Genomic DNA, 22,461 nt, shown 5'->3' on the forward strand with positions numbered 1-22,461 from the left:
AAAGGACGAGTGGGCCACAGATAGAGTGGTTCGGTTTTTCTTGGATGTGCAAGTTCACTCCACCACTTAGTCACTTTGTCTTCACAGAGACCTGCTCTTTTACATTCATGACTCATTGCAGAAAACGGCTGTTATGTTGGTTCCAGAAGAGGAGCGCATTCAGGAAGTCTACTCTCCTCTCTTCATTGTAAAGAAGTCAGGTGATCTGCGTTCAGTACTGGATCTGAAATTCCTAAATCTTCATCTTTCTGAAAACATTCAAGATGGAGTTACAACAAATGACTTGGCAGATACATTCATTATTTCAAACTTCTTTCCACCATGCAGTTGGTAACATTCTTCTCCAGTAACCATCCTCCTTCTCGACATTATCACAGCCATGACAACCTTTTTTGGTACTAGTGTGTCTGGTGGCTCAGTTGAGAAAGCAAAGTTAGGACTTTATCACTATTTAGACAATCTGTTGTTGCTAGCCTCAGATCCCAAGGCTCTACTGTGTTAGCAACAGATTCTTCTTCAAAGTCTGTCTTTGGCCTGGTTAACAAACAAGGAGGAAAGCCACCTCACTCCTTCTGAGGACCTAATCTTTCCGTGAGCAAGATTCCAATCTATATCCAATGCAGTAAACAGATGAGAAAATTGCTGCCAAAAGTTTGCGAGTGCTGATTATCATACTATATTCATTAATCAAAGTGTTGTATACACCTCCTGGGCACTTCGTCATCTACAATCCAGATGGTCAAATGGGTTCACTGGCACATCTGCTCATTCCAACTAGGGTTTCTCCATCAATGAAACCACCAGAGTTACTCTCAGACCATCCTTCTCACTCCCACGATGAGACTGTCTGCGGTGGTGGCTAAACACAAGCTCAACAACTATTAACCAATCGTTCACCCATAACTCGTAAACATGCAAGCATGGTTTGACATGTTTACAGGTTGTATTAGCTTAGGTAAAATAGTCAAAACAAAGCTGATTGATCCCTGCAAATATACTCAAACACAGGGTGGCTTATATGGTGCTTCAGACCTTCAGCCATCACTGGGATGAGACGTCAGTCTTTGATATCAGGTAGCAGAGGGACACAAGGAGTCTGTTCCTCATGTTAGAGGTCAGCAATATTATCTCCAGTGCAGAGAGCAATCTCTGCAGCATCATGGCAGTTTATCTCATAGGGCCTCAGAACTCTGCGGCAGATTTTCTCAATCAAGGGGACTGAGGCAATAGCTTGTGGCCACTCAATAAAATATATCCAGAGTGATCTGTGACCATTGGGTAGGTGGACCTGATGGCAACCTACATCAACTAAATGCCAGCTCGAGGAGATTCGCCCCCACATTCAAGAGCTCAGGGTGCTCTGGCAACACCTGAAATTTCTGAATAGTCTCTGTTTTTTTCCTCCAACTCCACTTATCTTCAAAATTCTGAGGAGACTCCTCCTAGAACAAGTGGTACTCCTGGAGGTGGGTCCATTTTGGCCATGCCAGCCATGAGTCCCTCTAATTTGGAGCCTGAAGTTGGAACCTCCTATTCCTCTTCCAGTCAGACCAAACCCCCTGTCCCAGGACTCAATTTGTCACCTGTCTCCTCAATCCCTTGATTTAATTGCTTAAGGATTGTGGGAGGAAACTTAGAGACCTGGTAAACTCAGAATCATTGATAAATACACTGCTAAAAGCAAGGAAAACTACCACAAACTGGAAAATATTTTTTCTCAATTGCTCTGGTAAATAATTTAGACCCAATGGGTCCACCAGCACAACATATTCTTAGCTTCCTCCAGATTGGCCTATAAAAACAATTGGCTTGCACTCTCAAAGTGCAGATTTCTGCCATCTCTGCTTTGATGGATCACTGCTGGGTCTCTCACCCTCTAATTGTTCAATTTATGAAGGCTGCCACCAAGAACAAGCATCCTAATTGCAACCTTTTTTCCAAAGTGGGAACTGCGCAAGTTCTCAGTTACCTAGCAAAACCTCTTTTTGACCCAGTGGAAGACTGCAGGAGATGAGACTTAACAACCTTAAGAACTATGCCTCGCTATCTCTTTGGACAGAAGAGTTTCCGAGCTCCAGGATCTAGGGGCTCATTCTTGACATCCTACTTAGTAGTTTTGAGACCACTACAGCACTTCACTTCCGGGCTTCCCTTTAATCAGGATCGGACAGTGCCATCTTTTATGGATACAAATTCCTCTGATCTGCATGTTCTAGATGTTGCAAGAACACTTAGAGCCTATGTGAATGTAACAATGGAGCTTCAGGAAATCAGAACAGCTCTTCATAATTCCATCAGGTCTGAGAAAGAGCCAGCTAACATCAAACTCAAAAGATCTCTTCATGGCTCAAATGAATCAAGAAAGCCTTTTATTAAGGCTAGCCTATTATCAGGGTTTGTGACCTTGTCCCTCTGGGTGGCATCACAGTGCACTCTTCTCAGCTGTCCCCTGTGCCACCTTCGCTATCCGGGCAAAGATTCACCAGGCTGCCAACTGGTCCTCTGTCCATACTTTCATTGCCCATTTCAGAGTAAATCCAGCAGCCTCCGCTTCAGTTTAATTTAGAAAGAAAGTTATTTCTGAATCTGTTAAAGCCTTAATTTAAATTATTTTTGGTCAGCAAGTCTTGTCCCACCCTTACTTTTTTTCTGCTAGTTAAATCCCATATGTATGCTGCCATGGAGGCATATGGAAAACGGAAAATTGTATACTCACCTAACGGTAATTTTCCTTTCCATGTGCATCCATGGCAGCATAGGGATTTCCCTCCCTTTCCTTTTGTTGACTTTTTGCTGTTTTCCGGTTCGGCTAGTCAATGAGAATGCTGCTCGCTAGGGGTCACTTTCTTTTATAGCTAAGGTCCTGTTAATTGGTAGGGGTGGGGCTTAACCCATATGTATGCTGCCATGGATGCACATGGAAAGGAAAATTACCGTTAGGTGAGTATACAATTTTCCGTTATATGTGTATATATATATATGTATGTATGTATGTATGTATGTATGTATGTATGTATGTATGTATGTATGTATGTATGTATGTATGTATGTATATATATATATATATATATATATATATATATATATATATATATATGTGTATATATATATATGTATATGTATATATGTATATATATATATATTTTTTTTTATTATCATTATTATTTATTTTCTAATGGCTGATGATGTATTTTCCATGTGCAGCGAGTGAACTTGGTACTCAGTGTGACGGAAGGCTCTTCTCTGTGCTGCTCCCTGAGCAAGCGAAAAGACACTGTGCCGATCACTCTTGGAAAGCTGGAGCCAAGTGAGAGGGCTGAACTGGTGAGAGGGAAGCTGGCTTTATACGGCAAAAAACTGGAAGAGACTGCTTTCAATAACCAGGTATGATGCCAGTGAAGATGGACTGAATCCTAGATATTGTACTTAATGTATGTTATCTCAGAGTGTCCCACCAACCATGGAGGCAATGAGAATCAAGGATCTGGCATGATTTAAGACATACAATGCTGTAAATATGTAGCATCACTATCTGACAGAGAGACTCCATACATAGAAAGATTGTATATTTGAATTACTGACCAGAATAGATGTTCTGAGCAGTCTGTTATTTTACACATAACAGTCAAAGCTGAGAGCATATATTTACTCTAGAAGCTCTAAAATGAAAAACACACTAGAGATGACAACTGGTGGAACGTGTCTCATAGGCTGCGTATTACAGCAATGACACACATAGGATCCACTGACTTCTGGGTAAGTTAACCCCCCCATCCTGCTGTCACAGGTGCAGTAATTACGGTAATCTTCATTAGAATTCCGAATTCGAGTAGATTGCTACTAGCAATCCCATTGCTGTCGTCTGGAGGTTTTTATTTTGTTCAGATCTATATCAACATGATCATTGATGGTCAAATGTCTCCTGGTCTGGTCACTTTAAATACCAAGCTTGTATAAGGTTAAACCATCAATCTACCTTTTCAGGGGTCCTCTTTTAGGAGTTTTGCTTTTAAAACCTGTACCTGTAGATCAGTTATTTGGCCAAGCCAACGAGAAATACACTTGTACATGGCCATCAATAGACTTTATATGGACATTATTTTTCTTATTAATATATATATATATATACCGTTATATATATTTTTTTTATTCAATGTACCCTATTGCCTTGTATTCACTTTTTTTTTATTTGTATTGTTCTGCCCAGCTGCGTCTCTTAATGATCAAGAAGGGAACACGTGACCCCCTGTATCTAACCATGGCCTGTGAGGAGCTGCGAGCAAATGCGGTCTTTGAGGAGGTTTGTGGGATACATTTTGGCTCCTATTGCTACTGTTTTTTTGTCTAGCATCTTCTCAAATCACTTTTACTTTCAGTTCAGTATTTTACCCTAGTATGCTCAATGCCTATGACATGGCTAGATTATCTGAGAATAGATGTCCTAGGGCAAGGCTGTCCAACTCCAGTCCTTGAGGGGCGGGTCACACATTTTTGGCACAGCTCAAATTAATTGATGGGAGTTGCTTGTAATCAGGAAAGGTGTGGTTCATAAAGTAGGATGCATTTCTCTGTCCATCCTAAACACTGGCATGGATATGACCTTTGAGGCCTGGAGTTACTGCTCATTTTCTACTTGTTTTGTATTCACAATATGACCACCGAAATCTCCATCTATCTTCTGTTATTGCTTAGCTATCTGACGACATACAGAAGCTTCCTGCAACCCTACCACAGCTCATTCAGAAGAGACTAGAGACCCTGGAAGGAGAATATGGAGTGAACAATGTCACCGTAGCTCTGACTGCCATCTGTATCTCACGGAAAGGTACAATCTTTGCTTTCTCGTCATATTGGTTTTGGAGGTGTATTCTTTAATTTTACCTTCTGTGTGATGTTTCAGGTCTTTGGGAGAGAGACCTCTTTAGGATTTTGAGTTCTGTCCAGGAATTGAAATCTGTGTACACAGCGCGATGGGATGAAATGCTTGCTGCAGCCACACATACAAACAGTCTTCCTATGGCCACATTCTCTCTACTCCTTACTGGACTAAAGAGGTGCTTAGACTCCATTTTCTTTTTCTGTTTGCTGACTTTGTAATCATTGTGAAGCTTCCAGGGCATAAATGTGTTGCTTTATCTTTTCTTGCCATATGCGATTCATGCACACATAATTAATTCCATTGGATTTTATATTACAGTGTTCTTTGTCAGTGGAACCATAACGTGGCTTCTGAGAACAGGCTTCATCTCACCAGCTCTCTACTGCGAGAAGCTATCAAGAAACGTTACTTTGGAAAACCGGAGGTTGTTCGTGCTGTACATCTTCTAATAGCTGGTGAGATATTGATTTGAGTCATAAGGATCACACACAGTAAGCAATGTACAGGCAGCCGCAGACCAGTAGCCAGAAGAAATCCGCATATTAATAAGAAAGGTCTGAATTTGGGGGGCAGGATCTACCAATTACAGTTGAGGGATGGTCTTGGTGTCACCTAAGGTTTTGTTTCGTTTTTGATTGCTGTTCTATGCATCACTGCGGTTGTATCATATCTGTACTGTGCCTTGATGAAGGGGGACCCTGCGAGGCCCCAAAATGATCAGATTACAATTGGTCAGATGTGATATTTGGTGATGGTTCCTGAACTGCAATGTGCAGATCTTTCTTATAAGTGGCTGGTCAGATATTGACAAATTGGAAAATGTTTGCCTTTCACGTGACACGCTTAAAGCATTGTCTTCATATTTCCAGCGCACTTTTGGTCAGTTTCCTCTCCAGAAGACCCTGAATCTTCCCCTGCTCCCCATGCAGAATGTCTGTGCGAGCTATCACACCATCTGGTAAGCTTAAGTTTAGGCATACGTTCGTTAGAATATTTTTAATATACAACACAGAGAATAATTGAAATATCTCCTTTTCAGCTATGTGGCTTGCAGGTTCATACTGTGGGCCGACTCCTGGCACATATTCCTTTTCTGAAAGCTCATGTAACCCTGGGTCTATTGCCTCACCTATGCCAGGTGTACAACAGCTATGGTGAGCTCTATTCTGATGATCGTGTATGTCTTGTGTACTTGTGCTTACTGTTTAAAGCTTTGGGAGAGCAATGTAAATTTACCTGCAGAAATACTTTAACATATGGTGTGGTCACATGAGTCTTTTGCTTTTCACAGATGTTTTATAATGCTCCGGTAGTGATTTGTTTGCATATTAACCCTTTAGTTTTTCCCATGTATACATTTAAGAAATGGCCATAGCTGAGAAGAGTTCATCCTTCTTAGAAGTTCAGGCTGAGAAGGGAATCGGTGAGGGTTCATCAGTACTACATGTGAAGGAATTTAAGGAGTTCATCGAGCGGTCTCTGCACATTCTTTCCCGGGATCCTACCCTGCTTTATCAGCTGGCTTTGAATGAGCCTGATACATCACCAGTGTGCATTCAGGCCCAAGAGGTTTTGGCTGACTCAGAAAGAACAACGTCCCAGCTTATCACAGCATGGGACAATAAGCCCAACTCTACAAATGCCTGCTCCAGGTAAGGCCTTATTTGTTTATTTTTTTTGTTCTAATGTTAACATTATATTATTGCTTTTATATAGCGCTGCCAAATTCAGAAATGCGCTAGAGCGTATACAAACGGTTTACATCAGTCATTTTTTTTTGGAGGGCCTACCACAGTCCCAGAAAAACCCACACATTAGGACCCATTTGGCTTGAAGTAACCATAAACGCCCTTTGTAGCACAGTATATATTTACTCCAATGAGGTTTTCTATTAGATACCTCTGTCAACACCAGTTTTGTTGTGAACAGGTTTTGAGTGTTGCAATTCACTAAATGATGTACATGTCAAACCTGAATGAGTAGACAAAGGCAAAACACACAACATTTATATCGTGCTTTTCTCCTGATGGACTTAAAGCGCCAGAGCTGCAGCCGCTAGGACGCACTCTATGGGCAGTAACAGTGGTAGGGAGTCTTGCCCAAGGTCTCCTCACTGAATAGTTGCTGGCTTACTGAACAGTAAGAGCTGACCTTCGAACCCTGGCCTCTTGTGTCAGAGGCAGAGCCTTTAACCACTACATTATTCAGCTTGCTGGCTTTTTTTCTGGCCAGTCTTTTATAAAGTCCCACTTTGGGAAGAGTAAGGGCCTGTTTCCACTACACGCAGATTTGATGCAGATTGGATACAGAATGGATGCAGAAAAACTGACTCCAATGAATGCCTATGGGAAAATCTGCATCAGATTAATCGCGTTAGTGGAAACAGGCCCATAGGAATTCATTGGAGTCAGTTTTTCTGCATCCATTCTGCATCCAATCTGCATCAAATCTGCGTGTAGTGGAAACAGGCCCTAAGGCTTAAAGTGATGAATAGACACTCCCATCTCTAGTACAGTTTTTGCAGAGGTTTAGAGAGCACACAGCACTCTTCTTCATATCATTTACTGTCCCTCAGAAGATCATACAATCCAGTGTCCTTACCATATGCATAGTCTAGTGGCATTTTGTTGGGAAGCCATTTAACTTGCCAATATGTTTTTGGTTATGGGAAGAAGCCGACAAAGCACATGGAAAACATACAAACTGTATGCATATAATGTCAGAGGCAGAGCCTTCAACCAGTACACTATTCAGCCACTGTAATAATTGTATAAAAGTAGGATATATTTGGTAACCACTTAATGCACATTATCCATGCAAGCAGCTGTTTGTGAATCAACCCTAACATGATCCATGCAAGTAGATGTTTAGCATGTTCACCAGCATGTATAAAGGGAGACATCCAGTACATAAGTTGAGACGCTGAATTATATGTACAGGATTGTGGATGGAAGTGGAATGCACAAAAATAGAACCTAGGGGAGAACAGTCATACTTTGATACAGCAGATGAGCTTGCATTTTTATGGAATGCTCCTGGTTCTCTGCCCTAGAAGACCTTCCTGACAAGTATTTGAATTTATGATTATCTGTTATCCAGTTCCATTTTTCATTAGGCTTGTTCAGATATGGTGTTTTTATTATTTTCCTCTCCCTTCTCCCTGCGACCATCATGGAGTTTCATGGCCTTGGTATAAAAACTACTAAGTAAATACTGTTTTGGGAGTTTCTGTCTCTGCCCCTTTCTACATAAAATGGTTCATTTATCACTCCTGGAGACATTTTCCCAATTTAGACAGGAAGTGCTAGAAATTTTCACATATATAACACAGGACAGCAATAAAAATGAGAAAAAAAAAATCTAGGCCCCTTTCACCTAACCGGTTTTTCTCTGGAACATGGCTTTAAAGCTTTTCTGCATTCTTTTCCAGCAAAGCAGTGGAGGTTCCTTCTACTCCAGATTGTGTTGGACTCAATTTTAAGGGGGACATAGCAGTGGTGGGCACCAGCGATGGCTCTCTGCACGTTCTGCATACAAACAGCGGAGAGGTAATATATTGCTCAAGCTTGTTTTCAGTCTTGCTGAACTCTCACATTGCATTATTCCAGGTTCTTCAGTAGCGGTAACTATCTCCCAATTGTTTTAGTTTTCTGTCTGTATCATTACCTGTACAGAATAAGGAGGACTTACAAGTGGTTAAGAATGTTAAGGTGGACATTGCATTTTGTATTCCTTGGAGAAGCAGCATACATATGCTTCTCTCACCTAAGAAGCATAGTAAAGTGTCTGCACTTTCTGCAGACCTTCAGACTGTTCATAAGAAAACAAATTCCAGCATTACCATGTCAGGGCATGATTTTGGCCCTGTAGCACCCTCTTATGTCCAGCTCTTACTGTTTAGTAACTCACAGCTCCTGTCCAACGGGGAGGCCCCAACTAACTAACCTTACCTTCTTCTGAGACAGGGGACTATACTACAGATCTGGTGTTTTTGTGGCTACACTTGTTATGAGTGGGAAGATCATGATGGCCACACTTGTTTGATAACCCTTGTGAGATGGACCCAAAGGCTGTGAAGGGGGCAAGGGAAGGGGTGTTAACATGGGGGGGGGGGGGGGAGCATCATAGTTTTGCTGGGGGCCCCATGAATTGTCACTGTTGTATAAAAGGTGTGTATTAATATAGCACTTAAATCTTCAGTGCCCTTTACAGAGTACATAGTCATGGCACTAACTGTCCCGCAGAGAAGTTCACAAAGTAATGCACTTGTTTTGTTGCAGGAAATCAGAACTCTGCACAGTGGCTGTGATGGTGTATCTTCCTGTGCATTCATTTCTGATTCCTTGCTCTGCATTGGCTCATATGAAGGAATAATGGAAATCTGGAATATAACAGATGGATGCCGGTAAGATACAATTCTCTCAGGTGTTATTAAGGCTAGATACAGGGCTGGTAATTGGCTCCAATCACACTGCAGTCCATGTAATGTAGATGCTACAAGTTTTACTGAATAAAAACCTCTTTTAATCGGACTTAAATTACATTCCTCAGCTCACCCATATATGAGATTTATCTATTTATTCAAATACAGACCAAGTAGATCCCTGTAACCCTGCAAGGCTACATGTTTAACCAGCTGAGTCAGAAATCATACCGCACAATATATTCATATACATATGAAGTCCACAGACAGCTGTTCCACATTCTGATGCATCACTATGCATCTATTACCAAAGTTATGTTGAAATTGTCAAACAATATTTTGAGTTTATAAAATATTTAAGTCTAAATACATGACGGAAACCTTTTCCTAGTATTCATTGTCACATTGCCTGGACTTGGCTTCTAAGATTACAACCATAATGTCCTGCAAGTATGATTGTATATATGTGTATAAAATTAGAAATGAAGAAGCTGTGGGGGAAAATGATTTATTCTTAGTGTTTAGAAATTTCATTGAATTTGTATATTGGACCAATCTGAGACACTGGGGGGACCTTCAGTCAGATCTGGTCCTCTTGTGGTAGCACAAAGCGGGTGGCAATGCAGATTCTTAGACACTTCAATGGAATTTCCTTGATCTGTAGCTATTAAAACAGGATTCCCTGGAGGGGTTATGTAATTTATTGAGAACAATGATATGACTTTAGCCTTAAGTGATACGTGACCAAATTTGCAATCTGTGATTTTTATTTATTTTTTCCCTTTAAAATAGATGTACCACAATTGAATATTCAGTCAGTCTACACTGTAACTCGCGTTAGCACAACTGTGTAGTCATTATGTGAATTGTATCAGCGTTGCGATTTTCAATTTGATTGTTTTCTTTATGTCCTAATCACAAAATTATCAATAAAAAGAAAACAAAAAGCGATATGAGGCCCAAACCAACACACTTTGTAGACAAGAACAAGCCTTCATGTGGGAATGGTGAGAGTAGAAGATATACTCATGGAGCATCGACCACAATAAGTCTGATGATTAGCTGGATTTTTTTAGTTTGTTTTAGTACAAAAATAAAATACAACTGGCTGTAAGCACACCTAAAAAAAGTGAGACCGCTAATTTCAGTGCCACACCCAAGATTTGGGTGCCGCCACAGGCCGTAATGAGAATTAAGGCTACAGCAGCACTCGGTGACTACCTTAGGTGCCAACAATAGCCAGAGCTCAAGTTTTATCCCTCCCCCCCCCCCCCCCCCCCCAAAAAAAAAAGAAAGAAAGAAAATAGGTCATTTGGATGGCGGCAATAGCCAGTTCCCGAATTACATGTTCCACCCCAGTTGATACAACTCTGAGGGGGAATAGTATTTAGCATGGCCAAGTGTTTGGCTGCAGCAGGCTGAGCCATCTTTCGGCTTTACCCTGTGCCCAAATATGCACGAACCATTGTTCAATGTATGGTAAAAAAGAGGCAAGTATCCCATCTTTTTATGTGCTTAAAGAATTATATTTCAACAGTTGGAAAATTAGTAAATGGCCAGCCCTCCATCTAGTGTCTTCTATGTTACTATTGGTTCATTAATCTTAATGATCTCATTTAGAGCACCATGGTGTGTTTGTAAAATCCATCCTTGTTAAAAAGACCAGCCATGGAAGATGCAGCATTTCTTTACCATGTCGTCACCAAGCACTAAAGTATACTGTATGCTATTCATGATCATGATCTAATATGTCCAGTCATTCTCATTCTCAAGTATGTTTGTTACTTTTTGTTTCTCAGTCTACACAAAATTGAAGCTCACAGGCGGCAAGTGACAGGATGCTGTGTTAGTCCAGATCACAGGCAGCTCATCACCTGCTCTCTAGACTTACAGCTAAAGGTCATTACCTCTTCTAGAATGTATATGCATACTTTACCTTTCATGTGATTTTTTTTTTTTTTTATACTAACCATTTCACTCCTTTTTTTTCCAGTCATGGGACACCAGCCACTATTCTCCCTTAGGCTCTACTTCTTTTAAAAGCCCCCTTAACTGTGTTGCGTTTCACCCCAGAGGTCACGTAGTGGCAGCTGGGTCTTGGGATGGAAAGATCTCTATGGTGCGACTGGAAAACTGGAAAAGAAGTGTGGTAAATGACACAGAACCTTGTTTAGATGCTGTATGGTCTTTATTCATGGCGTAGCAAAGACCTGACACTAATCTTACTCTGTTCTTAGGTACTGTGTGGCTCCTCCTCTGTAAGAACAGTGTCCTTCTCCCTGGAGGGTAGTGTGGTTGTCTCTGGAAGCCTTGATGGTTGGGTTTCTCTCTGGTCATGGGAAGCACAAGTTGAGCTGTCTCGATTTAGAGCTCATAGTGGCTCAACCTTGACTACTAACTTCTTGCGAAATGGAGAATACCTTCTTACTGGAGGAGAGGATGGCAAGGTACTAAATCATATTTTAGTATGTGATGTATTTGGGAGCATTTATGGAAAATACTGATCTATACTCTCCCTTACAGGTGCAAGTGTCATCTGGTGGTCTTGGAAGACTACATGGACAAGCTTGTGTGAAGAATGCACAGTCCCCAGCACTTTCTTTGGCCCTCTCCCCCAATAGGGAACTTTTGGCTGTTGGATATCATTCAGATTCTGTCTGTGTATACAGTGTGTCTACTGGTAGGTGACAAAGATTTTTAGGATATTTTGAATAATTTTCTGTAGGCCAGCAGTTAAATGTAAAACACATATGGGAAATGCAGATTGTCTCTCCTTCGCTGGTTTGGAGGTTGTACAGAGCGACCGCAGAGGGGGGTTGAGAGATGACAGGCTCTCGAAAAGGGAAGCATGGATGATTTATCATACTGAGGCCTTGGGGAATCTGGGTTTCAATGAGAGAGATGAGGCTAATGCCTTTTTTAAATAGGTCCGCTATAGGAATTTAGTATAGACTACACTGCCACCTATGTTCCTGATCTTATATTGACCCCCCTTGATCCTGCCCTGTGAGAGAAAGGTGGGTGAGGGGGAGGGGTTACCTGTTTATAGGTGGGGTAGGAAGTAAGGTTGACAGGCCCCACGTGTCCTGAAGAGGTGTGAACCTCACGCGAAACAGCTGTAGACAGTAGGGGCTTTCTTTCTGTATCGTTGCTTTGTGGCCTCAATAAAAGAAGAGTTCCTGTGGAGTGCCGGAGTCGTGTCCTTTCTTTCAGTATATCTAAATGTAAAACACAGTTAGCTAAGTTAGCTATCGATTACATTTATTAAATGCTTTTGCATTTTGGACGTAGCTGCTACGTCCAAAATGCTGCCCTTCTGCCGCTGCGGCCGATCATGCGCGCTCCCGCTGCTGCCCGTTATCCCAAAGATCAATAAATGGGAACACTGTTTCCATTTAATTATCTAAGTCCCAATATGGAAGACAGACGCCATCTACAAGATGGCTTTGTCTTTCACAAAGCCCATACTTTCATGTCCATGCATTGCTTTCGTTTTGCATAGTAATTCTATGCATATGGAAGATATGTGCGAGGACATCTTGTGTCCAAATAGTAAAATTACAGGTACAAACTTTTTTTTTTTACATTTTAAAATGAACCACTTGCCCGAACACTCTCCAATAGTTACCCAAAAGCACACAAAATTGTTAATATCACTTACTGTCACTCAGAAGAGCTCACATTCCAGTGTCCTTACCATATACATAGTCTAGTGGCATTTTGTTGGGAAGCCATTTAACTTGCCAATATGTTTTTGGATATGGGAGGAAGCCCACAAAACGCATGGAAAACCTATACACTGTATGCATATTGTGTCCTAGCCAAGGATTCATCCTAGGACTTGAATGCTAACCACTTGGCCACATACACATTTTTAAGTTTGTATACTCTTTTTACCTTCCAGGGGATCTTATTTCACAGTGCAGTTTTGCAGACGTGGCTGTGGCCAGCCTTTTGTGGCTCTCTGAGAAGAGTTTGGTGACTGGTAGCTCAGACAACTTGATTCGTGTATGGAATGTCTTTCCGGATCAGTGTGTTTGCCAACTCACACTCAGTGGACACCAGCGCCCTGTCCTGGCCCTGGCTCTCTCCTCCCAGCTTCTGGCTTCTGCATCTGGTAAGATGTGTCTTCACAAATTATTGCCATTGGAGTAGTGGCCATTTCTCTAGCTTTTGAAATAATTACATAAAATAAGCAGCTAGACCACTTTTTTTGTTTTGTTTTTTTGTTTAATCGACCCATGCTTGGGCTATTTTCTAACTTTCCCTCCCAGGAAAATGTTGCCACTTGTTAAATGCTGAATTGCTATAGTTAATGTAGTTTTAAACAGCTTTGTGGGACTGCTATGGCTTCTTTTGATACCTCCTTATCATACAAAATAGGAATACTGTTTTAGGGAAAAGCTAAGAATGTTAGAAATAAGCAGTGTTGTTTAGTTTCTCCTAAAATGAAGTCTGTCAACATAATTATTATGAAGTGATGACTATTTTGGGTATATCTCTCGTTGGCTGGTCTCACTATCAACATTTCACTGGGAAATACAGCTCCTCTCTTCCTGTGACCACCTGTTCTCATTGTGCGCTACAGATAGAAATCCAGATCAGTGCAGAGAATATCTTCTAAAACAGGCATGTCCAAAGTTTGGCCTGGTGGCCAAATGCAGCATGCCAAGCCATTTCTGGTGGCCCCCAAAGCTCTCTACATTTGTTAATTCTATGTGGCCTGCAGGCTGTACTGAGGTGCCACCTTGTATTGCCACTCTGTCTCCCCTTAGCTCGCCTGTAGGCTATCAGCCACTACTGTAGCAGCCATTGATTAACGGCCGCTACTATGCCAGTAACAGCCCGATTAGCAGCTGCACTGTGCTAACTGCACACATTATATGGGTTATTTCCCGTGGAAATGTTTTATTTGATAATGTGTCACAGGCATAGTGTATCTAATGGCAATCAGCGAAAATTGTATTTAATTTCGCTAGTTCGGCCCCCTAGCACTCTCAAGAACGGCGATATGGCCCGTGGCCTAAAAAGTCCGGACACCCCGGTTCTAAAGGATACATCCAAGCTACAAAAAAATAAATAAATAAATAAAAAAGGATCCACTTACCTGGGGCTTCTTCTGCGCTCTACCGCACGGGTCACGTGGGCTCTCCGTCATCAGGACGGTACTGCGCAGGCGTATTAGTTCTGCGCCAGCGGAGAAGACTGGGAGCCACCAGAACTGCGGCGAGGGCACAGGATGGCTGCCATGGGCTGGAGGAAGCCCCAGATAAGTGGATTTTTTTGTTTTTTTTGTTTTTTGTAGCTTGGATCACTGGCTTTACAACCTTACATCCTTTACAAAACAACTTCCAAAGTGTTTTAAAACCATTTATTAATACCTTTTTTACATACATTTTTTACATACATTTTTTAAAAACATTTATTAATACCAGTTATATGGACCTTGTAAAATCAACCAGGATTCACCCTGCACTGCATTTGGGTCACACATCCATAGCGTTTAAAGACAATAGTGATCTTAGGAAACGAGGTAAGCATTTTGTCCAAGTGATTGTTGATTTGGTGAAGGATCACAGGGGATACTTCAGTAGTGAGAACAAACCGTGCCACCAGTACAGTCATTATTTGACTTTAGGGCTTAGTTGAATGCTCTGTATCATTTTAGGTTAACCTATAGTGTTTAGTAATAGTAGATGATTTAGTAATAATCATCTAACATATAGCCATATTTATTAATCAAATACAACACTGGACAGGTACTGTATTGTATCTGATCAGAAAACTGTTTAGTTTTCTGAAGTAATAAGTAACGTAAGACATACATGTCTAAACTCCCAATTGTACCTAGAACGAGGCTGCTTTTTTTTTCTCACTGTAAAGATTAAGATTCTAGGGCTCTACAGCATAGGTTCTCAACACATTGTACCCAGGGGGACTTTGTAGCTGGGTTCAGTACTTGAACTTGTCATAGTTAGTTGATTTGGAGATGAACACATCTGAATAACTATAGTCAATTAAAAGAATGAAGGAATGTTTGAGAAGCAATTATCATACAATTATGGAGCACTTCTAATGAATTTATAATATCTTGTGTTCCTGATATTTCATAAAACTATTAGGATTTTACAGTTTTCTCTTATCTGCTTTGAATACCACAGAAATAAACAGCATATCTATACTCTCTCAATGGTGCCAATTTAATCTTGCGTATTATTTACTGAGATTAAACTACAATTTTTAAACTGCTTCAATTTTTTTTGAACATTTTAGAGGATGTTTCTGTTTGCCTCTGGTCAGTGGAAAGTCTCCCAAGAGCAGGTCCTACAACTGCCCCAGTTGCCATACTTCGCGGTCACTCTGCAGCAGTTATGTGTTGCGCTTTCAGCCCAGATGGGAGATTGCTGGCTACTGGAGGCCAAGACCGGGTAAGTGACAAGAGCCGTGGGTTAGTTGTTTATTGGCAAATTTAAAATGAAGCTGGATTTCTCATATAATTTCAAATTTAATGTGTACTATGCTCAGTAGAGGGAACCTGAAGCGAGCCGTATATAGAGGCTGCCATGTTTGTTTCATTTTCAAACAATAATAGTTGCCTGGTATCCTGCTGATCTTTGGCTGGAGTAGAGTCTGAATCACCCACCCAACGTGATCTGCATATGCTTGTTCAGGCTGTATGGCTTATAGTATAAGAGGCAGAGGATCAGCAGGACAGCCAGGCAAGTGGTATTGTTAAAAACTAAATACATATGTTCATCTCCATTTCCCTCTCACTTCAGGTTCCCTGTAAATATCCATTTCACGAAATGTCTTTGATTTTGAAGATTAGTATAAATACACTGACAAGGCAGGACAAAATAGAGAACATAGTGGAATGCCCATCAAAGTTTATAACTGGTAAACCCTTCCATCCTCTTTAATTAGAAAAAAAAATCTGTTTTGCATAATGTAGCTGTATAACCTATAATCGGTGTGTCTATTAAAATGCTGCTCTCCGGGGCCTGGGTTTCTCCAATATTGTCCGATACTATCAGGCAGCACAAATTGCTCCTCTGGTAGGCCTCTATAGAGGTAGAGATATGCCTAAATAGTCTCTTTTTGGAATTCTTGCAGCAGCACCGCAATCAGTCCAGTGTGGTATTTGGCTTCCCCCAAAACATACCACCATTGCTAGGGAAAATATTTAAAAACTTTCTCTCTGTTTGGGACTCTTTTAAATATTCACAAGGTCTATTATCTCCATCACTCCCCTTGCTACCAATAGTCAGTAACTCTCTTTTTTTGCCAGACAGTGATGACCCATGAGCATTTCACTGGTGGATGTCAAAGAAAATATTTCTACTCCATGATTTAATAAAAGACTCAAAAATGGTAGAATGGTCACACCTCCGAGAAAAATACCAAATCCCTGGATCAGATTATTTTAGATTCCTTCAGTTGAAACACTGGGTTAACACACTGCTGGCAAATAGGGTCTTTCTGCCACCTTCTCCTGCTTTAAAAGAGCTTGTTTACAGGACCCAGGTGGGCACAGCCGAATTTGCAAACTCTATACAGCTTTGAATGACCCCCGGCCAGCTTTCTACATGTATATGTTAAAAAATGGGAGTCAGACTTGAAAGGATTGAGGCCTACGGAGGACTGGCAGTTTGCCTGGGATACCATTAATTATATCTCCATCAACTTAAGCCTAGTGGAATCCTCTATAAAAATCTTGATGCGATGGTACTGGGTGCCAGCCCGTCTAGTGCATATGGGGGACACCGGATTGTGCTTTCGTGGGTGTTCAGTTGAAGGGGATCTTTTACACACATTTTGAAAGTGTCCCATGCTTTCACGTTACAGGCGGTCAGTCAGAGGTGTTTAAGTGCCATTATGAGAGGTAGTTCAGTCATTCTGGGCTGAAACTCCCCATCCATTTAACTGGAGAATGGTATTCACCAGAGTCTGTTATATGACAACGTGCCTTCATCATCATATGTGTTGATTTTAGTACTGTAATGGTTATCATTGACATGTTGGTCAGTTCAGGGGGAATGTTGATCCCTTTACTGATGCCTCTATTTTTGTTATAACTTTCAATAAACTATTTGAAATAGAAAATGCTGCTCTCCAGCTGTAAGCAGAAATACAGATTCAGTGGAAGTGTCTTCTGTGTAAGCTCAAGGCAGATAGAGGTGGGTGGGCTTATAGAAGAGATGACCCTCTGATCCCTTGCAACAGATTCCCCTGGCAAGTGTGAACGCTTCCTATGTATAAAGTATTAGCCTTTTACGGTGTTTGGCGATGAGTGGAGAACGGACAAAAAGTAGATTCTGCCTTTTAAAAAGATAGTGGTGCACGAAACAGTGGCCAACTGGCTGTCATGTGCACAGGTATTCAGGCAGATGCCAGTGGTCAGTCCCTGTGTCCCTCTTACTCTATCCCTGCTGTGTGTGTTTGTGGGGTCTCGGTCTTAATGAATACTGTGTTCCCTGTATTTTCTGCTGTATGAGAGCATTACCCATACGGCAGCAGATGCAGGTGAGATGGGCTTCATTAAGCCAGAGACCACACACACACACACACACACACACACACACACCAGGAATAGAGTAAGAGGCGCCACAGGTACTTGCGCATATGACGGGTGCACCATGCCACTCCCATTCTTTACACTACTGGCATTTAGTTGATTACTCTAAATGTCTAATATGTGGTCGCTATGGGCTATTACACATAAGTATGTGCATCACAATATACATAACCTATAGCTATCCAGTCTCTAGTTAAATAGCATTTTGTTTCTTCTCTCCTAGTCTGTATTTTGTTGGGATGTGTCTGTGAGCCCGTCTGTCCTTTCATGTAGTCTGCTGTCGTGCCACAAAGATTGGGTGACTGGCTGTTCATGGGCTGACAATGGCAAGCTGGTAAGTCGCAGAAACATGTTATAGCAGCAATTGCTATTATTTATATAGCGCAAGCAATACTATGAAAATAACCTCTGCTTTTAAACCCACAAAATTCTGTCCAGGAACCCCACAATAATGCACATATAATCTGTGGCAGGTTGTAATAGAAATAAAAACCAGTTTACAAGTCACCCAAGGCTGGGCTTGGGAGATGTTATCTGAAGCAGTCAAACTAAGCAGAGCCGGGACAAGGTCCTCCAGCACCCAAGGCTGAGACACCAAAGTGCGCCCCCATCCCTGCCACCCCAGCCATCACACACTGATTGCTATTAGACTAAGAGGGCCACAGGGCCCACAACCTCCCCAACACCTTAATATCTAGTTATCTGGCTTGCAGTCACTGCCATGTATCCCCTTTTTTATTTCTTTCTGCTTCATACACAATTAGGAATGACAGCTGAATGAATTGTGCGCCCCCTCCTACACTGCGCCCTGAGGCTGGAGCCTCTCCAGCCTCTGCCTCGGCCCGGCCCTGAAACTAAGTGATGTACTTGTTGAAATTCATAAAATATTTTTTTTGTTTACATCCTACACACCACTCGGTTTTCCTGCTTTATATTCTCTGATGAGCTATAGTGATGTCTGGATCATGAACGAATTGTTCATTTGATCCGGTTCTTTTTTGTGAGTCGAATCATAATCAGTTCAGTGGATGAAACCGGAACTGCAGCTGCTGCTGACAGAGCTGAGCTGTCAAGACAGACTGAGTGAGAGAAGAAGGAGCTCACTCAGAAATCAGATTACAGGAGCAGCCAGTAGTACTAGCAACCAGCATAAGCAGCAGCTCCCTAGTCACAAAGCAAATAACTGCTAGTAATCACACACCCACACTGCTGGCCATTTGAATATTAAAGTGGACCTGAACTCAGAACTCTTCTCTGCTCTAAAAGATACACAACAGCATAATAACCTTTAAACAAAAAACATTTCTTTGTCACAGCTGATACAAATCCTAAAATAAATCTGCACAGTTTCTACTTCCTGATTAATGGAAGCAGACATATTGTTTATAACCTGTGCATTTAAATGGGCTTATCCATTTATCTGCCATGGCAGTCATGTGACACAGGGGTTAAGCCCATTTGAAAGCTGTAAACAATATGTCTGCTTCCATGAATCAGGAAGTAGAAACTGTGCAGATTTATTTTAGGATTTGTATCAGCTGTGACAAAGAAATGTTGTTTTTGTTTAAAGGTTATTATGCTGTTGTGTATCTTTTAGAGCAGAGAGGCAAGGGACCTCTCTCTTTAGGTGGGGGAAGGTTATCTTATCATCCTGCACTTAGTCTCAATATCATGTGTCTTAAAACAACGCTAATTAGATTAAGTTCTGTTTTAAAGTAAATTAAAGTAAAATATAGCAGTAAATAGCCTTGCCTAAAGCAGCCAGCAGTAATGTTGACACCTAGCTAGCTATACTAGCAGCCAAGCTTGAAGGAATGTACACAGTGCAGGGGAAGTCCTGTCCTGCTAGTCATTCACTCCCCAGTCTAAATCCACAGTAAAATGAATCAAATGATTCGTTCAAAGATCCGGATCTTTTCAATGAATCAAATCGAATGATCTGATTCCTTGAAACAATCCGAACTTCCTATAACTAATGAGCCGCTGTCTTTCTTAAAATGAACACTGTCAGATCTCTTCCAATCTTATCTGCTTTACACTGCTCGACTTGCCACATGCCTAGCACCAACCTAACCAAAACCTTACAAATTGTTACTTTCACAAACCTGTTGACTATTGCTACTCAAAATCGAACTTGATATTTTTTTTCTACCTTAAGTAATAACCCTAGGCTAGCCATAAAAACTGCAGAGTGCCCAGATAGCTGATGGTGACCTGGGGCAAAAAAAAATTATTTGCCTATTTGGGAGTGATGCATAATGGGAAACCACACTTGCTCACTTAAAGCTGAATTGTTGTAAATAAATTCTGATTTAAGAAGGCAAATGTATATTTAGCATTGCTTTTTTAGTAAGGGCATTTCAGTCTCTTTTAGCTCCTTTATATTCTCAGTGGTTCTGGATCACCATGGACTTCTGGGTACTCTACAGTACTGGTCCAAGCAAGCCCTATCCCATAAAGCCAAATCAGTCTATGCCATGCAGTGCTGTATGCACGTTGGATTATCGTGGCTCTGTAACATTTCTAAGCTATATGCTTACGATACACCAGTAGCCGGATGTGTGCTTGGCTTTCAGGGGCATAAAGAGATGATTTGCATATTTGGGAGTGATGCATCATGGGAAACCATACTTGCTCCCTTTAAAGTAGATTAAAAAAATCTTGTGTTTTTAAAGAAAGACTATGTTCACTGTGGAGCATATGATCGCATTGCTAACACGATGATGAGTGGAATGGTCAGCGCCACGGAATATGTTGGTGGTTTATAAACCAATAATAATAAAGATACATTCACCTGGTGTCACTTATTGGCTCCCAATGCTTTTCATGTGTCTGGCAGAACAGAAGATTGCACACGGCTATTTGGAAACTAAGGTAGATTCATCAAAATCAGTGCAAAGAAAATTGGTGTAAAAATGGAGCAGATGTCCGGCTCTGGCATTCTGATTGGTCGCTCAGAGCAACTGCTCCACTTCTGCATCTGTGTTGCACCACATTTGCCCCAGTCCTCTTTGCACTGCATTGGTTTTGATATATCCACTCCAGTATACTTTATATAGTATAAAAAAATAGATACTTTGTATACCAAATACTGAGTTCTTGTACAGTGAGCATATAGTGATACGACTGTCCATTTTAAGGTCCTGTGAAATGTAAGGCAATCATTTTTGCTGATAATTAATATTCCAAGTAGGAGCTTCTGAAGATTCACTGCATACATCTTTTGTGTGGCAGGTCTCGTGTTCTGGAGATGGAGCGTTGTGTCTTTGGGATGTTCAGCAGGGGATTCAGCTCCTGACCTTTGCAGGACATCAGAGTGCAGTCAGTAGTGTTACCTGCATGGTATGTAGTCTCTCGGTTTTTTTTTTTTTCCTCCAATGGCTCAGACCTTCTTTAAAGTAGTGTTTAGATTTTTGTAAAGTGTAAATACATTGTCTTCTTCTCTTTCTAGGGGGAACATGTTGTCTCTGCTGGGAGGGATGGTAGCTTAAAAGTGTGGAGTCTCCTTGGTCTTGAGGTTGCAAATATTCCTACTCATCATGACCAATTGATGCAAAGTGCAGCCTACTGGGAGCCAGAAGATAGCCGCGGTAAGATAGCATTAATCAGAACTGTGAAGTGTTTATTTGGGAGTGGATGTCATCGCAAATAAAGAGAAACTCTGCACTGTTATGCTACAATACGACACCTTACAGATGAAGGATCGGTTGCTAAAGCACTGTAGCACTCTAAATGTGCAATTTCAGTTGCTTAGACATCACCTATTTCCATTTGGTTGTGGGTTGCAGTGTGCCTGTCCTATTAATCCTTATGGTGCTCCTGCTTCATGTATTTTTTGGCAGCCCCTCTTCCAATAGGTATTCTGATATAAATGAATAGTTGACACATGGTTCCCCTAACACACCAAGTAATACAAAATTACGCCGTCCAGCTTGTCATATACAGGGGTTGGACAAAATAATGGAAACGCCTAACATTTTGGCATCATAATCTTTGAACATGTTTTAAGCAATCAAACCTTGACATACGTTATTTTTTTTGTTTATTATTTTTATTTGATATGTTTAACCACTTCACAACTGAGGGGTTTTACCCCTTCAGCATCTGAGCAATTTTCTCCTTTCAGCGCTCCTTACATTCATTCGCCTATAACTTTATCATTACATATCACAATAAAATGAACTATATCTTGTTTTTTTCACCACCAATTAGGCTTTCTTTAGGTGGGACACTATGTCAAGAGTTATTTTATTCTAAATGTGTTTTAATGGGAAAATAGGAAAACATTTGGGAAAAAAAACATTATTTTTCAGTTTTCCGCCATTATAGTTTTTTAATAATGCATGCTACTATAATTAAAATCCATGTAACTTATATGCCCATTTGTCCCAGTTATTACACCGTATAAATTATGTCCCTATCACAATGTTTGCCGCCAATATTTTATTTGCAAATAAAGGTGCATTTCTTTCAGTTTTGTGTCTACCCCTAATTACAAGCCTATAATTTATAAAGTAACAGTGTTATACCCTCTTGATATAAATATTTAAAGATTTCAGTCCCTAAGGTAATTTAAGTTTTTTT

At 41.0% G+C, this 22,461-nt stretch overlaps 1 protein-coding gene across 4 annotated transcripts in view; it reads left to right on the top strand.

Moving 5' to 3' along the window:
* Nucleotides 1-22,461, top strand: part of TEP1 (telomerase associated protein 1) — a 194,519-nt gene that overhangs the window by 146,843 nt on the left and 25,215 nt on the right. For all 4 annotated transcript variants that reach the window (XM_068241093.1, XM_068241103.1, XM_068241122.1 and 1 more), the window contains exons 27-45: nucleotides 3,205-3,384; nucleotides 4,208-4,300; nucleotides 4,693-4,825; nucleotides 4,901-5,054; nucleotides 5,198-5,334; nucleotides 5,749-5,837; nucleotides 5,919-6,033; nucleotides 6,243-6,531; nucleotides 8,310-8,427; nucleotides 9,160-9,284; nucleotides 11,102-11,201; nucleotides 11,296-11,451; nucleotides 11,540-11,749; nucleotides 11,826-11,982; nucleotides 13,207-13,419; nucleotides 15,576-15,730; nucleotides 18,101-18,211; nucleotides 21,112-21,219; nucleotides 21,329-21,467. In XM_068241093.1, coding sequence (XP_068097194.1) covers nucleotides 3,205-3,384; nucleotides 4,208-4,300; nucleotides 4,693-4,825; nucleotides 4,901-5,054; nucleotides 5,198-5,334; nucleotides 5,749-5,837; nucleotides 5,919-6,033; nucleotides 6,243-6,531; nucleotides 8,310-8,427; nucleotides 9,160-9,284; nucleotides 11,102-11,201; nucleotides 11,296-11,451; nucleotides 11,540-11,749; nucleotides 11,826-11,982; nucleotides 13,207-13,419; nucleotides 15,576-15,730; nucleotides 18,101-18,211; nucleotides 21,112-21,219; nucleotides 21,329-21,467 — 2,782 coding nt within the window. The remainder of the gene's footprint in view (nucleotides 1-3,204; nucleotides 3,385-4,207; nucleotides 4,301-4,692; nucleotides 4,826-4,900; nucleotides 5,055-5,197; nucleotides 5,335-5,748; nucleotides 5,838-5,918; nucleotides 6,034-6,242; nucleotides 6,532-8,309; nucleotides 8,428-9,159; nucleotides 9,285-11,101; nucleotides 11,202-11,295; nucleotides 11,452-11,539; nucleotides 11,750-11,825; nucleotides 11,983-13,206; nucleotides 13,420-15,575; nucleotides 15,731-18,100; nucleotides 18,212-21,111; nucleotides 21,220-21,328; nucleotides 21,468-22,461) is intronic.

The sequence above is a fragment of the Hyperolius riggenbachi genome, chromosome 1 (genome assembly GCF_040937935.1).
Source record: "Hyperolius riggenbachi isolate aHypRig1 chromosome 1, aHypRig1.pri, whole genome shotgun sequence".
Classification (NCBI taxonomy): domain Eukaryota; kingdom Metazoa; phylum Chordata; class Amphibia; order Anura; family Hyperoliidae; genus Hyperolius; species Hyperolius riggenbachi.